The sequence below is a fragment of the Manihot esculenta genome, chromosome 8 (assembly GCF_001659605.2).
Source record: "Manihot esculenta cultivar AM560-2 chromosome 8, M.esculenta_v8, whole genome shotgun sequence".
Classification (NCBI taxonomy): Eukaryota; Viridiplantae; Streptophyta; class Magnoliopsida; order Malpighiales; family Euphorbiaceae; genus Manihot; species Manihot esculenta.
In genome coordinates this window covers 538,716-555,962 of record NC_035168.2, presented here as the reverse complement: position 1 = coordinate 555,962, position 17,247 = coordinate 538,716, and the positions used below count along the sequence as shown (strand labels likewise).

Sequence of the window (17,247 nt, the reverse complement as noted above, 5' to 3'; positions counted from 1 at the left end):
GGTGATGAAAAGATCTCCGTCGTTTCCCACAGACGGCGCCAATTGATGATCTGAGATCCAATAGAATAGGGTTTTACAAGGGTTTTGGTATTGAATAATAAAGTTTAAACATTCTGAGGAGGGGACTCCCCTTTTATCCATTTCGTCTTGCTTGCTGGTGACGTGTAAAGGTCTCTCTAGGATTGGGCCACGCGTCTCTGCCATACAGATTCGGGCGTACGAGGGTATCAGGCGCCTGCCCCATGCGTAATGGCCTCTGATTCTCCCTGTGCGTACGTTCGAACGGATCTGCCAGGCTGTCTGGTGAGTATCATTCTGGATACTGGGTCGGGCCGAGAGTTGGGCCAGAGAGGAAGGGTCTGTTTTGCGCGGACTGAGTCGATCTGGGCGAGGAGGCTTGGTCGAGTCGGCCTTGGAAGTTAGATGAGCCGGGCCTGCTTTGGGTGCCAAGTACGTGGGCCTTTACTTTGTGGGCTTTAGGTTGTGGTCGAGACTCTGGACCGGGATGAAAGAATCCAGCGGTCATCAATAGTTATAATGAAATTAAAAATAAGTTATTTAATTAAAGTTTTCATTTTATTTTATTTACAATTTATTTCTAATTTTATAATAAAAAAATTAAATTAATATTATAACTATATAATGAATAATTTTAATATATCAAATAATAAATTTATTCTTCATATGAAACAATATGTAATAGATACTAAATATGAAATAATATATCAACTTGTTTATGAGTTTAATTAATTATATGTAATAGATACTAAATATGAAATAATATATCAATTTGTTTATGAGTTTAATTAATTGTTTGTTAATGTACTTGTTCTTAAACTTATTTAATAAGTTTGTTCATAAGCTTATTTGACGAACTAGTTCACAAGTTTATTTAATGAGTTTGCTCGCGAACCTATTTAATGAGTCTAATCAATGAGCCAATTCGCGAGTTTGCTTAGGAATATGAAAATACGCTAGTTCGCAAGTTTTAACGAGTCGAATGCTATTTAATTCAAATTCAATTCATTTAATTAATGAGTTTCAAAATTGAATTTGAGCTCGATTTATTTAAAAAATGAATTGATTTCGATCAAATTTTGATCGAGTCAAATATCAAATAACTTATAAATATTTTGGTGCGTTTAGTATCTTGATCTCAAAGCTCGGGAAGTTAAGATTTCCCTTGACCGTGCTTAACTCGTTTAGCCGCTTAGGGAAGGCGAGTGTGGGTAATTAATCAGTTTCCACGAGATGACTCAGGCCATACACTGCACCTTCAAAGGGTTCAAGTTGGCCCTCAACTGGAACAAAAACAGAAATATGTCCCAACTGATTAAATAAATTTATAATTATTTTAATTCCACTTGAAACTTGAAAAATAAATAAAGTAAAACCAACATAGCACCTCATTATCCCACAAATGTTCAATTTCAGAGGTGATTTAAAGATTAACAATAGTAATTTCGTAAATTTGTTCACAAGCATAGCGGCATGCATCTGAAAGTGCACATATATATGTTTATGACAGAAGAAAGCAAGCTATAATCAAGAGATTGGTATAAATTATTGAATGATAAATATAAATTGATATTGAGTTTAAAATATTAGATAATTTGATGAATATTATTAAGTATTAAAATAAATTATTAACTAAAATAGTAAACTTAATGTTTAAATCTGGGAAACAATATTATTTGTATTTTGCAATAATATAATATTTTAACTTGTTTCTAATGAAATGATAATATTAAAATAATTGTTGGTAATATTTTTAAATGTAGATAATAGTTCAATATTTAATCAGTAATATTAAAATTTTATGTCTTTATTATGTATAGAAGTAGAAAGGGGATAATGAGATTGCCTAAAAGGTGTTTTATATTATCTATAATTGTATGATGTATTATTATTTTAAATTAATTATAGAGTTTATATAAAATTAGAATTCTTACTCTATTTGTATCTAACTTCTTACTTAATTTTTTAAAAATAGAAAAAAAATTATACTTATTCAAAATATGACTGATCTGAATTTAATGAGTTATTATGACTGCATAACTCTTTTTTATTCAACTATATTGATCGAACCAAATTACACGATTATCTAATATGATTGATTATAGGCTATCTAAAATAATTATGTGATACGTTGGTCTTACTATGTGGTCTATACTTAGTGATATTTCATTTATTTTGATTTTTAAAAATATTTGTATGCAGATAGTTAATTACGAATGATGTTTTTTTTATGTAGGTTTGATGTGCTAAAAAAATAATTATATTTATATATTTTTTTTAAAAAAATTCGTATAACAATTTAAAAATAAAAAATAAACTTGTATGACCATGACATTTAAAGAATTACTGCAAAAGTAAATATTCATGCAAGCATATGATCCAAAAGTACAAGAAATAAATGTAAAATAACTTCCAAGAGGAATGCTTGAGGTAGCAAAATGGGGATAGTAACAGCGTTGGATTGTATATTACGAAGTTTAAGAGTTGTAAGAAGATAAAAGAAGATAATCCTTTTCTTGAGAGTGATGGGATAAATATATTTATGTCATAAAATAGTCTTTTGGAGGAATGATTATATTTTTATAAGTTAAAAAATAAATAATTAATGTCGTGCAATTGACTTGATATTTAATTGATTAAGATCATATCATCCGATTAAGATCATATCATCTTAAGACACATGTTACATTAAGGTTATTAAGGTTATTGTAACATGTATATTTAAAATTTTTTATACAAAATGCAAAATGAAATCGAAAGTTACCGAAATAAAAATAATTGACTTAATATCAAGTGAAACTCTTTTCGGCCGGTAGTTTGTAAAACTTCTTATACAAAATGCAAAATGAGATTGGAGATTATATTATAAGAGGTCTCAATAAAAAATGATTGAGTTAATTTAGGCGATACTCTTTTCGGAAAATGATTGAGTTAATTCTAGGTGATACTCTTTTCAGTCACACATGCTGCTAGTCCGAAATGAAATAATAAATCTTGATTTATGATAATTAATGGAGTTCAAATCAGAGGCTTACACGTGTCCTGATCTAGTCAGATTATTTCAGAACATTTGAATTTGCCTTATAGTCAAAATTACACCATGTACTCTATTCCGACTTAATTCTTTTTTTTTTTTAAATTTTTTATACAAAATACAAAATGAAATAAAAAATTACCTAAATAAAAGTAATTGAGTTAATATCAGGTGAAACTCTTTTCGGTTGGTACTCTGTAAAACTTCTTATACAAAATGCAAAATGAGATCGGAAGTTATATTATAAGAGGCCTCAATAAAAAATAATAATTGAGTTAATACTAGGTGATACTCTTTTCGGAAAATGCCGAAAAGATGATTAAGTTAATGTTAGGTGATACTCTTTTCGGTCACACATGCTGCTAGTCCAAAACGAAATAATAAACCCTAATTTATGATAATTAATGGAGTCCGAATCAGAGGCTTACACGTCCTGATCTAGCCAGATTGTTTCAGAACATTTGAATTTGCCTTATAGTAAAAATTACACCGTGTACTCTATTCTGACTTAATTCTTTTTTTTATCAAAAAAAAAAAAAAAACCTAGGATAGCTACAGTTTCAGGGTAAAATTTCGAGAATAATTCTCCTGTTGAACATTCCCTTGTACATTTTCTCCAAACCGTAAACACGGTGATATTTTACAATACCCATTTGAAAGTGGTAGCTTATAGTCTGACTTCACTTATTGGGTTGGGAACTGGGATGGTGTTCAATTCATTCCTCAACAGGAAGGAGTCTATTATTACGCCACATTTTGGGACAATCTATTGGCATTATTCATTTACTCATCCACCGACTCTTCATAAAGAAAATGGACTGGTATGTCACAAATGCTCTTTAAGCAATGCACATGCAGCATCAAGCCATCAACCATGAATGACAAAGTGATAAAACTTAATTACAAAAGTATGTGTGAATAAACTAACAATTAACTTGCAATATAAAATGTAGTGATGTGGTAGTGACCAAAGTACAAAACTGAGAAGTACAACTCTCACCTTGTAGTACAGTTTCACACCCATACTGCTCTTCTAAAGGTTCTCCATGGTTGTCCCAACGGGTGTAAAAGGGATACCCTTAGGTCTAGCGACTCTATATCCCACAAAAACAGAGATGCATAAAGACACTACTGAAAATAGAAGGGCTATGGCACCGCCCACATCTCCTGAGCCGCCTGGTGATAGCATTGAACTGCCAGGAGAGATATCTAAGGGTATCCAATCACAGTTGATAGAAAAATGACCAGATCCATGCCATGGAATCCCATCAACAGGATACCAGAATGCAACAGCCATCTTGCTAGATCCACTAATTGTAAATTGAGCATCCTGCAGAAATTTTGACAAAACAAGTCATTCAAGCTCTATTACTGCTGCAAGGTAATACTTCTAACTATAAAGTTATCGCACAACATAAGGTGTAGCAACCAAATTTTAGAGATCCTCTGAGCATCTCATAAATAAAACATCGTGCAATAATAAATAGGAATCAACATGATCTGCTGGCTTCTGCTGGTTATAGTTCAAGGTTATAACCCACTTTCCTTGAGCAACACAATGAGCAATAGTCGGTGCAAGCAATTCTAAAAGATAATACCACTACATATTTGTCAGATAAAATCGTAATATAGCACACCAGTTACTAACCTGCTGGAGACGATCCATGGTTCTTAAAGGCCTAGAGAATTCAAATAAATAAGTGCCTTTTTGACCATCAGAACCATAAGGACTGTCTTCCTCTACAAAACCTGTTAGTTAAATATTAAAAGGTCAAGTCATTTAGAAGAAAGATGCAAATTTTATTTAAAAAAAAAAAAAAAAAGAAAGAAAAAGAATGTGAATAAAGGTAGACAATAGTCCACTTGAAAGCACAAGTAAAAAATATAAAAACAGACTGAGCATAAATGATATGATACAGAAACCAAAGTAGAAGTTCAATGTCTCAAAGTCAATATTTGTAAGTAAATCCATACGTTTGTTTGCTTTATAGAATCAATTTCCAAACACTGCACTTTGGAGTTTGGACACAGAGTTATTGTGCTTTCTATTGGCTCTTTCATGCAGGTCATTCTTCTCAATGGTACAACAAAATTTGTTTACAGTTGCCATTGTGACCAAGCTACAGTAGAAGGGTGGGTTCAATGCTTTAATACCAAATTGTTATAGAACAGAAAGAGAAGAGGCCTAAGAGAAACTAAATTCTCAAACAAACTTTACCTAATTATCAATAGTAATTATGGTAATAAAACTAATAAATACTATAAAACCTATATTTATGTATAGAGTTTGTTTGATCTAATTGGGATTAAAAAATCTAAATCAATTCTAAATAAAACAATAAATCCCTAAATAATAAAAATATAAAATTCCAAATTGTTCAATGAATATAATTTCTAAGTTCCCTGAGAAATAGCCAATAAATAGATAGATTAAATGGACAGACAAACAGACAAATAGATTGAGAGAGAGAGAGAGACAGAGAGAGTTACCTGAGTGATCAGTAAAGATAGTGTGCCACCATGCCCCCTTCCAATTATTCTGTGCACTAGAATCATTTCCTGACGTGGAAAATTATCAACCTTTAATAGTTTGATGATCATTTACTTATTATAATAGAGATTTACTAAAAATAACTAGAGGCATAAATGAGGAGAGGAAGAAGTAAAAGAAATTAACTTGATGTGATTACAAGGAAAGTAGAAGTCATTTTATAATAAGCTCAATCCTAAGAAATAAGTAAATTTCATGCACAAAAGGATTTTGTTTTTTTTTTTTAACAATAGTGCTCCTAGTGTGCAAAGCTCCTCCAGATCCTGTCAAGGTCAAAGGAGAACCACCCCAAAAAAAAAAATTACTTTTTTTTTCCCTTTTGGTTCTTTATTTTCTTCCCCGGATAGGTGCTTTTCATATCTAGTGATAAAAAGGCAAGCTTAACAATGAGCCGAAGTTCCCTTCACATAGAAAAGAACATGCTTACTTTTGACTTTAGACTTTAAAGACACCTAAACAATTCTGAAGCTTCATTGATAGAGCTTTAAGAAAGAAAAATGGAAAAATTATAATTTAAAGATCTCATTTCTTCTTTGGTCAGATAAACGTTAGATTCCTTAGCATGAAAAAATTCCAGTTATTTTGCCCACTTTAGAAAGGAATCTACCAGATTTCTGCAGTTTAGACTAGTAATTCTTCCTAGGTAAGGCTGTAACCAAGATGGACTGAAGAGAAGCCCACAGTCAGCCTGAATTTTCAGGATGAGCTCAAGCTCACACTCAGACTAGCATTTTATCTTTCATTCGTTTAAAAAAGGCATGGGTAAAGGTAAAAGTGAGTATGAGAGAACTTTGCTACAAACTATAATATCAAACCAAAGGGAAGACAAGTTAATTAATAAAATCAAGAAATAAAAGTAAAACATGCAAATATGGATTAAGCACAATTCAAGCTATCCTCTGGGAATATTTAATATTAAGGATGAACTGACTAATATATCAAGATCTTTATAAAGAATTCCAATATCTAAAAAGTGTGAAATAGACAATATCAGAAAAGGCAAGCTTGACTTTTTAAGAGCACGTCATGATTTCTAGTTTCTATGCCAACTGCCAGGTGCATATTGTCACTTTCTTTAGTGCCTTATCCCACTTTGTTTGTCTTCTTATATGAAGTCCCATCATTTTCTCATGATATAAGCATGTTTTATGTCCCATTAGAAAAAAGGATAACTAAATGCAAAAGATACCTGAAGGACCAATTCCATCAATGTATCTACAGTGTGGATTCCATGCATATAGATCGACCAAATGGCCAAACCTGTTCAAAAAGAGAATGACAAGATAACACATAAATATCTACTGAGCTGATTATACAAGCATCCACCAATAGAAACATCCTGCTCCAATTTTTTAATAGTCAAGAAGTGAATATTTTATCACCTGTCACCACCATTTCCATCTCTGTTGTCTATCAGATTCCCACCATAGAGCCGTCCAGGAATAGCATTTCCAATTGAGAAATGCATCATGTCTACTTCGTGGCCTTTGCAAGTTTTACTGGTGCAAGAATTAGTTCCTTCCTTACAACCACCCATCTAAAAACACACAAATGTTTTCACATAATCGAAAAGACCATGAAAATGAAAACTAATTTGCAAATACTGACAGCAAAAGCACAACAACCAGTTGAGCCACTTACATTGTGGTAGGTGGCGTGGTCACCGATTGGAAACATGAGGGCCACAGATGGGCATTTATTGTTATTGCTGCAGAGAAGAAAAGGTTTCAATCGAATAAAATTCTTCTCTCTGATAAGTTAAAGCACCAGCAATCTAATCATAACTAAACGTGCATTTCCCTGATTATCCCAAAAATATGTTATGCCAAGTACAGCCAAGTGTTTGATGTTATCATGATAAAATCAAAACTTCGACCACAAAGCAGAATAGGCAACAGTCTTAAGTGATAACACAAGCATAAGAGGTATTTCCCTCAAATCTACGTATGTCGTAATGTATATCAAATTATAGTTGATCTATAAGAAGGATAGGGTGGCAATTGACTTGGAACAGCCATCTACATACGTGATATTGGACATGTTTAATGGATCAAGCGCATAAAGGAAGTAAATACAAAAAATCCTGAACATTATAAATTCACTTTCTGCTTTTTTCCCCTTTTTGGAAGGAAACTTACCCTTTCGCGTAGGCATAGTCCCCATCAACTTGCAACAAGAAGAACAAATCCTTACCATCGTGCAAGGCCTATAACAACCCCAAGCGTTTCTCATCAGGAGAAAAAAATGTAAGAGACAAATTTGACAGTGGATCCACAAAAAGTCACCATGCTCTAATACTCCAATTTGTAACTGATTTAAGCATATCGGACATCACATAAAGACTTACGATTCACACAGTTTTTAATTGAAACCTACCTTAACGGTCATTTTTCCACCCTTGTACTCTTTATCGTCATCGGGGTCCAGAGCAGGAAGAAGAGAGAACTCGAATCCATCAATATCATTCCAATCGTCGGCGTGACCATCGAGGGTGACAATTCCGGGCCTGAACTCGGCCTCTCCATTAATGGAGATAGAGAAGTCAGAAATGGGGAAATGGCATGTATGTTGTGATGATTAATGAAGAGGAAAGATATTCCCCGAAATTAAGGAATTAAAAATATTACCATGTAGTACGCTCTTCAAGAAGGGGGGAGAATCTCTTTTAACATCTTCATCCCAGAATTCATCATCTGCAAGCAATCCACTTCCGTCAATCTGTCTACGATTTCCGGGTTATTAGGTAAGAAGCAAGGAACACTCTTTAAACCAAATCCCGTGAAAGAAGGTGAAATAAATAAAGTAGTAAACTAAGCCGAAGCACTGCATTGCCATTTTTTTCTCAATCGGCTCCAATAGTTTTTTGCAAATATTAATATTAAAAATCCATAAATAATTAATTACCATAACTTCAAATATTTCCAAATAAACTTGATTATATATATATAATTACTTTCCTTCATATTAAATTTTAATTTAAAATAAATATTTCATCTCTGAACATCCCTGAAACCAAAAAATTAAAAATATTACCATATGCTGCATTGTTATTTTTTCCCAATTGGCTCCATCGTTTTTGCAAATATTAATATTAAAAATCTATAAATAATTAATTACCATAACTTCAAATCTTTCCAAACAAATTTGACTATATATATAATTACTTTCCTTCTATTTTTAAAGACCTCCGAAATTTTTTAATCAGACACTCCATTGTTACAGTTATAGAATCCCTTTCTTTCATAGCATCAAAGGCCCAGTCCAGTCCTACTTTGTAATCCTAACTAGTATCATGTCTCTTCCATTCTCTCTCTCTCTCTCTAATGTGGCTAGAGTGGCTGAAATCACTAAGTAGGGCTCACACCTCCCCAAGACAGCCGCAGGAGCCACCTTCACCTTCTCCTGCTCATCTTTCAAAGATATCAATGCCATTCTCTTAGAAGAACAAAATACATCCAAATCCCAACCCCAAACCCCTAGAAGACCCTCCATTTTCCACCGCGCCTCCCCACTCCACGGCCACCACCGCAACCACTCTAAAACATTCATAATTTCACCACCTCCTAACCAGGATGACCACGAGATCATCCTCTACTTTACCAGCCTCGGCATTGTCCGCAAAACATTCGAAGATTGCAGAACCGTCAGATCAATCCTCCGTGGATTTCGCGTCCCAATTGACGAGCGAAATTTGTCCATGGATGCCGGGTATCTCGACGAGATACAGATGATCACAGGTTCCAAAAAAGTTAGGTTACCTGCAGTTTTCTTAGGAGGGAAGTATGTTGGTGGGGCCGAGGAGATCAAGGAGATGAATGAGAGTGGTGAGTTGAGTAAGCTGATTGGTGGGTTACCCATTGTAGGAAACAATAGTGTCTGTGATGTTTGTGGAGAGCTGAGATATGTTCTTTGTGCACAGTGCAATGGCAGCCATAGGATCTACTCTGAGAAGCATGGGTTTAGGACCTGCACATCGTGCAATGTAAACGGTCTGGTTAAGTGCGGCCTATGTTATTCCGTGAACCGGAGGCGAATGTCAACTTAGCCATCTATCCACAATAGGAAATATAGAAATAAAATAATATTAGAATGGAAGTAGCAGCTGTTTTTTCTTTTGCTTATTTTCTATTTTAGAAAAAAATAGAATTCAGGAAAGTGGGGACCTTCCTATTTGGGTTCTTATATTTAATGGGATTTGTTTGATTAGATATTTATAGACTTTTTTTTTTTTTGCACAGATGTTTATATACTTAGCAGTAAGTGTTTGATGGTTTATGAATTATTTGTGAAACTTATAAATCTTTACTTGTTGATTTTTATTTATTATTTTTCTAACAAGTCCCTTTGATACTATTTATGGCATGTTAATTGAATTTGTGGGCCACTGTTAAAAATAAAAGTTAGGTTTATTTAGGAAATCATGTTAATCTTGACAATTTTAGTTGTATAATTACTTTTGAATATCATAGAAACTCAACCCGCCTTCCAGCACACTATTTCATTTTTTATTCTGTACCAAGACCCAGTGTCTCCATCATCAGAAATTGGAATAATCAAGTCAATAAAGAAAGGTTCTTAATAATGTAGTCTGAATTATTTCAAGCTGGATTCTCTAGTTTGTGACTATACTTACATGTCCCTTGTCCCGAGCAACATCAAAAGCTGAACGGCTATGATTATCTGCGATTGTGGGTCAGAACCCATCTCAATTAGCATCTCTACCATCTTATGGTCACCATTTGCCGCTGCTCTATACAGTGCAGTCCTGCCATCTTTGCTCTTAGCATCCTTATCTGCACCGGATTCCACCAACACCCTAGCGCACTTGATATTCCCTCTACCTGCCGCCAAATGCAACGGTGTCCTTCCTTCTTTATCTCTCAAATCCAATGGCCCAAAACTATCCAATGAATCCAAAACTTCGTCCGTCCGATCAAATGCTATTGCCACGTGCAGCTCGCTCCAGCCTTTGGATTGCCACTTTGCGTCCATTTGATGAAAGCCCACATCATCCGCTTTCGCCCGTGCGTCAATCTTCAACCCAGCTTCAAGCAGTAAGTTCACCATACCCTCAGGGTCAGCCAACTCAGTAGCAACTCGAAGGAGCGACTCAGCCTCTCTCGGTGACAACTCAGAAAGTATCGACCTTTGCCTCTTTATTATATTCTTCACAGAGTTAACATCCCCACTGCTGACAGCGTGCCGGAGAAGAAAGGCAACCTTGAGCTTAAAATCCTGAGTTGACCAGAGAGGAAGGGAAGAGAACCATGAGTTGAGAGAATCGGGGTCAGTCAAATCGGATGAATTGGGAGGAAACGGTCGGAGGGAGAACGAGGGAAAGAGGATGGGAGATTGGTTTGTGGTCTGAGTATGATTTGAAAGATGGTAGAGGATGAAGGAGGGATAAGCCCAGTTGGTGGATTAACCAGGAACTTGTGCGGCGATGAAGTTTGGACCTTGAATGCTATTGGGGTAGTGGCGGGGAGAGACCTGAGGCGGACGTTGGCTCGGCATTTGGAATTGAGCATAAAGTCTAGAAGAAACTCTGAGTCTGATACTTCGATGAGCGGCCTCTCCATTAATGGAGATAGAGAAGTCAGAAATGGGGAAATGGCCTGTATGTTGTGATGATTAATGAAGAGGAAAGATATTAGTGTTTGAGACGATGCATGCACGTGATTCTGTGGGGCTCATGCATGGGTGGCCAATTGTCGTCACTTATGGAAGATGCAAAAACGACACTTTAATCGTGGGACGGCGTTTGGGTTTGTCTTTGTCCCTAATGTATTAAGACTTAAAGTATAATTACATAATAATTAAAAAAATATATTTTCTAACTATTTTTTATCTTTTTTAATACAAGTGATAGCTAAATATCTTATGAAACGAAACGATATAAATTAGAGATTTGAATAGATAAAATATTTTTAAATATTTAATTTGATGAAATTTTATTACAATGAATTTGAATAAAATATATAATTAGATTTGAATAAATTTGATGGAATTTCATATTGAATAATCATTATCTAAATTTATTTATATAAATAATTAATTTAATTAAAATATATATTTTATAATAATATTTATAAATTTTTATATGTTTTCATTTAAAATTATATTATAAATATTTTATGAAATATTAAGTTTTAAAATTAAAATTATTAATTAAAAAATTTTATTTATAAATTATTAATTAAAATTATATAAATATGGTATTAGTTTGAGTCATAATAATTGATTTTAGAATGAATTTAAATAATTTAATATAAATTTTCATCATATTTGAACGACTTTAATTATTAAAAATATTAATCGATTTTTCATAGAGTAGTTTTTTTGTGAATGTCCTTTCATTATTATTTTAGAGAGATGAACAATGAAATTCATTTTATATCATTTGTTAAATCACATCATTGTTTATGCTTTAAAAATAAATAATTAAATTAAATTTAAAAATAGTTATATTACACATTTTATTGATGTTTATAAATGTTTCTCTCATAAATTCAGTTTTAAATGTATTTATTAAAAACCATTTTAGTTTTAAAAGTTGACTCATCAAAAGTGGTGCACAAGTTGAATCAAAATGGAAAAAATTAAAAGGTGAAATTTTTAAGTGAATTAGATTTATTATGAAATTAATAGATATTAAAGGCACTCTGAGGCTTAGCCTGGTGGAAAGTGTATTCTAGTAGACTTGAGAGCTCTAAGATTCTACTCCCCCAACCCCCTATTTCAAAAAAAAAAATAGATATTAAAGTGAATTTTATTTATTATTTTATAATATAATTTATTATTTATAATTTTAAAAATTTATTAATCTATAATAAATTGGATCCAAATATATACTTCCCATCAAATGTAATTAAAAATAACTCAATTTATTGATTTATTGGTTTATAAAAAATATTTTCGTCAATTTGATAGTAAACAATATTTTATTAATAATAATATTAGTCAATATACTAATATGTAGAATGCTTTCGAGTGAGTATTTATTAAATTTTAAAAATTAAACTCTATCTTATTTTATTTTGTCAATTTTATAACAAACAATATTAAAAAAAGTACGAGATAAATTTAAATATTGTATCATCAAAAGCTACTACTCAATTTAAATAAATAATGTAATGCATGGTGGTCAATTTAAGGTCAACGTGAAAGATGAAATTAGAGATTTAAGCCCATAGTCTAAAATTCTTAAATATTGATTTCAATTCAACGATTTCATGCAAAAAAAGTGACATACAGCAAATTTTAATTTGATTTAAAGAAAAATAAAATAACTTAATTAAATTGATGTTGATTTTATTTTAATTTTGCTTCAAAACCTAACAGATTACTATTTAAATTCAAAATAAAAACCGAACCATGACTCAATTGGGAATGTAATTCCTTTTGTTTGCTCCCCATTTTCTAATTTTTAAATGTGAGTCCATACTGATAATTCTCATTTTTCAATAAAATTTTAGGATGCAAATTAGATACTTTGAATGTAGCCTCACTTATTAAGGACGGATGATTATTCATCTAACTCATTTTAGGATGAGGTTAGGAAAAATCATATAAGCATATGGATAAGATTTGATGATAAGAGTCTTTTTCTGTAATATTAACAGTTTTATTAAACTATTAACTGATTATTCACCTTATTTAGTAGGGAATAGCAGTTATGTTAGTGATTAGTTGAATATAAAAGATAATTTTTTATAATTTATTTTTTTAATCACTAAATCAAAATATTAAGCATTAAGAAAAAATTATTACTTAATTTTTATAAAAAAATTTAATTTTAAAAAATATATTAAATATTTAAAAAATTTATTAGTAAATGATTAGGTTAATTTTATTCATTAAATATTTTACTATTTAATTTTTATAATTTTAAAAATTTATTAATTAATATTTTAGATATTTAAAAAGTTTATTAATTAATTTTTTATATTCATAACATTTTAAATTCTTTTATAATATTTAACCTTAAAATTAATAAAAAATAATTATTATTTTTTAAAAAAATATTAAAAATATTTTAATATATTTTTAAAATTAAAAAATTAATTAGTTTTCTTATACCATATACACTAAAAAATATTTTTTTCCTTACTAAGATCGAAGTAGCGGGAAGAAACCATTGTGATCGACATCTTTAATTCTAGAAATGATATTAAAATTTCAATAATGATTTCTGAGTTGTTCCTGCACATGCATTTGCTCATACATATGGCACAATTAAGTTCTATAGTCGTAAACAGAATTTATTGGAGTTCTCCACATTAGTTGAGAAAAATTATTTAGGGATTGGCAGATCTCAATGCACCCCTCTCGCTACTAGTGAATATCCCCGAAATCAAGAAATTAAAAATATTACCATATGCTGCATTACCATTTTTTCCTAATTTGCTCCATCCTTTTTGCAAATATTAATATTAAAAACCCATAAATAATTAATTACCATAACTTCAAATTTTTCCAAGCAAACTTGACTATACATATAATTACTTTCCTTCTTACTAAATCCAAATTTAGAATAAATATTTCATATCTCTAAACATCCCCGAAATCAAGAAATTAAAAATATTACCATGTGCTGCATTGTCATTTTTTTCCAATTAGCTCCATTTTTTTTGCAAATATTAATATTAAAAATCTATAAATAATTAATTGAAGATTTTTGGGAAAATTTTGAGTATTCTTGTATTTCACTCTTGATTTGTACAATATGTCTACATGGCTATTTATACACAAAGAATCATATCTAAACAGGAAGCAAATAATCAAATAATAATTACAGAGATAATTAAGGATCCTAATCAAATCAAATCAAATCTCTAGAATCAATTAGGATTAGCAAATAAGTCAACACTCCCCCTCAAGTTGGTGCAAAGATGTCACACATGCCCAACTTGCAAATCAGATTATGATAGATCTTGTTGTTAAGCCCTTTAGTAAACACATCCGCAAGTTGCTCAGTAGAAGTCACATGAACTAGGCTCAAGACACCGTCTGTTAATTTTTCTTTAATGAAGTGCCGATCAATTTCAATGTGCTTCGTTCGGTCATGTTGGACTGGGTTTTGTGCTATACTTATAGCAGCTTTATTGTCACAATACAAGGTTATCTTGTCTCTCTCGGACAATCTCAACTCTTCCAATAACTTCTGCAACCATAAGAGTTCACACACTCCTTGGGCCATTGCTCTGTATTCTGCTTCCGCACTTGACCGAGCAACAACACTTTGTTTTTTACTCCTCCAAGTGACAAGGTTTCCCCCCACAACTGTGCAGTAGCCAGATGTGGATCTCCTGTCATCGAGAGATCCTGCCCAATCTGCATCTGTAAAAGTTTCAATTCGGAGATGACCATGTTTGGAATAAAGAAGCCCTTTCCCTGGCGCAGACTTTAGGTATCTCAAGATACGAAGTACAGCTTGCATATGAGTCTCGCGAGGGTCATGCATGAATTGGCTGACTAAGCTAACAGCATAGGCTATATCCGGTCGAGTGTGTGAGAGATAAATCAACCTTCCTACCAATCTCTGATATCTTCCAATATCCACGGACTCACCAGTTCCTGCTTTCAGCTTGTGATTACTTTCGATGGGAGATTCTGCTGGTTTACACCCCATCATACCAGTTTCTCCCAAAAGATCCAGAATGTACTTTCTTTGAGAGATGAAAATTCCTTTTTCTGATCTAGCCACCTCGATACCTAGAAAATATTGCAGTTTTCCCAGATCTTTGATTTCAAATTCCTGAGCTAACAACCTCTTTAGTTGAGCCATTTCCTCTTTGTCATCACCTGTCACCACTATATCATCAACATACACAATAAGAAGGGTGGTCTTACCCTTATGATGTTTGATAAACAGAGTGTGATCAGCATTGCTTTGTTGGTAACCGAAGGACATCATGGCTCTGCTAAACCTGTCAAACCAAGCTCTGGGAGATTGTTTTAGCCCATACAAAGCCTTTTTTAACTTGCACACCTTTCCTTGTGTCTTCCCATCAGCGAACCCAGGAGGAATTTCCATGAATACTTCTTCCTCTAAATCTCCATGGAGGAAAGCATTCTTCACATCAAACTGTTGCAAGTCCCAGTCCAAGTTGGCCGCGCAAGATAACAGAACTCTGATTGAATTCATTTTTGCAACTGGGGCAAATGTCTCTTGATAATCCACTCCATAGGTTTGGGTGAAACCTTTAGCAACCAATCTGGCCTTAAATCGTTCAATTGTACCATCAGCTTTGTGTTTCACTGTGAACACCCACTTACAGCCAACGAGTTTCTTTCCAGGTGGAAGAGTGACGAGCTCCCAGGTCTCATTTTTAGCCAATGCTTTCATCTCTTCAATCATTGCTTCCTTCCATTTAGGTTCTGCAAGAGCTTTCTTCCAATCCTGTGGAATAGACACAGAGGAAATAGACAAGGCAAAGGCTCTATAGGAAGGAGACAAGGATTCATAAGAAACAAAGTTAGAAATAGGATGTTTAGTACAAGATCTGACCCCTTTTCTTTGTGCAATCGGTTTATCTAAATCACTGAAGCATTCAAGAGTTGTGGATAACTCACCAGAAGAAGATTCTTGACTCTGAGTAGACTGCATAATGGCTTCTTCTGCCTTGTCTCTCCTTGAATACCTTCTCAAATCTGGCTTGTCCAAACGACCAATTCTTCCTCCCTGATTGGACATTTCCCCCTGTCGATTAGAACTCAAACTCTCTAGTTGAACCATATTATCCGGAATCACACAATTTTGGATCACCTCTTCTTGCTCAGTATTCTCCCCCTGAAGAGGTGAGTGGGTGGTATTGAAGTAGGGTTCAGTTTCTCGAAAGGTAACATCCATACTGACTAAGTATTTTCTAGAGGGAGGGTGATAACACCTATATCCCTTCTGTGTCGGAGAATACCCAACAAACACACATTTAAGGGCCTTGGGGTCCAATTTCCCTGCCGTTCTAGTATGGACAAAACAAACACACCCAAATACTTTTGGTGGAACAACGTATGAATTCTTCCCTTGTAGAACTGCCAAAGGACTCATAAAGTCAAGGGTCTTGAGAGGCATTCTATTTATAAGGTAAGCAGATACAAGAACTGCATCTCCCCAATATGCTTTGGGTAGATTCATGGTGAACATAAGAGATCGAGCTACCTCCAATAGATGTCTATTTTTTCTTTCAGCAACGCCATTTTGAGCACTAGTATAAGGACAACTAGTCTGGTGTACTATCCCATTACTCTCCAAATAGGCAGAAAAGCTACTATCCATGTATTCTCTTCCATTGTCAGTTCTCAAAATTTTCACCTTAGTATCAAATTGAGTACAAATCATCTTATGAAAAGATTGAAAACAAGAAAAAACATCACTTTTAGCTTTAATCAGATAGACCCAAGTCATTCGAGTGCAACAATCAATAAAGGTGACAAACCATCGATTACCAGATAAGGAGACAGTTTGAGTAGGCCCCCAAACATCAGAATGAATAGTTGCAAAAGGAATTTGACTTTTATTATGACTCAAAGGATAGGATGTTCTAGTGTGTTTAGCATACTCACAAGCATCACAAAATAAAGAGCCAAACTGGGTTTTAGCAAACAAATCAGGATAAAGTTTTTCTAAGACAAAAAATGATGG

The 17,247-nt window shown here is 33.1% G+C and overlaps 2 protein-coding genes across 4 annotated transcripts; both read right to left on the bottom strand.

Moving 5' to 3' along the window:
• Window positions 1–3,965: 3,965 nt before the first annotated feature.
• On the bottom strand, window positions 3,966–10,293 carry LOC110620880. 3 transcript variants are annotated; one of them, XM_043959275.1, is made up of 11 exons: window positions 10,237–10,293; window positions 9,362–9,569; window positions 8,231–8,296; window positions 7,980–8,164; window positions 7,742–7,809; window positions 7,245–7,311; window positions 6,986–7,140; window positions 6,793–6,863; window positions 5,543–5,611; window positions 4,701–4,801; window positions 3,966–4,382 (listed from the first exon to the last, which is right to left on the bottom strand). In XM_043959275.1, exons 2-11 carry the CDS (start codon window positions 9,459–9,461, stop codon window positions 4,086–4,088), a joined length of 1,179 nt encoding a protein of 392 aa, XP_043815210.1. In that variant the 5' UTR covers window positions 9,462–9,569; window positions 10,237–10,293; the 3' UTR covers window positions 3,966–4,085. The 3 variants fall into 3 exon arrangements, with proteins under 3 accessions (XP_043815210.1, XP_043815211.1, XP_043815212.1); XM_043959276.1 differs by having other exon boundaries at window positions 7,980–8,122; XM_043959277.1 differs by lacking the exons at window positions 9,362–9,569; window positions 10,237–10,293 and having other exon boundaries at window positions 7,980–8,120; window positions 8,231–8,481.
• On the bottom strand, window positions 10,233–11,182 carry LOC122724373 (serine/threonine-protein phosphatase 6 regulatory ankyrin repeat subunit B-like). The gene is made up of 2 exons (XM_043959104.1): window positions 11,030–11,182; window positions 10,233–10,838 (listed from the first exon to the last, which is right to left on the bottom strand). Exons 1-2 carry the CDS (start codon window positions 11,180–11,182, stop codon window positions 10,233–10,235), a joined length of 759 nt encoding a protein of 252 aa, XP_043815039.1.
• Window positions 11,183–17,247: the final 6,065 nt, after the last annotated feature.

What these genes read in the sequence shown, in the direction of transcription:
- LOC110620880 (XM_043959275.1), bottom strand. Translation starts at nt 9,461, where the DNA reads ATGGGTAACCCACCAATCAGCTTACTCAACTCACCACTCTCATTCATC. An exon ending in GATGGAAATGGTGGTGACAG is followed by an intron (nt 6,864 to 6,985) that starts GTGATAAAATAT and finishes CTTTTTGAACAG; the next exon opens with GTTTGGCCATTTGGTCGATC. An exon ending in TGATGGAATTGGTCCTTCAG is followed by an intron (nt 5,612 to 6,792) that starts GTATCTTTTGCA and finishes TTTCCACGTCAG; the next exon opens with GAAATGATTCTAGTGCACAG.
- LOC122724373 (XM_043959104.1), bottom strand. Translation starts at nt 11,182, where the DNA reads ATGGAGAGGCCGCTCATCGAAGTATCAGACTCAGAGTTTCTTCTAGAC. An exon ending in CATCGCCGCACAAGTTCCTG is followed by an intron (nt 10,839 to 11,029) that starts GTTAATCCACCA and finishes TGGTCAACTCAG; the next exon opens with GATTTTAAGCTCAAGGTTGC.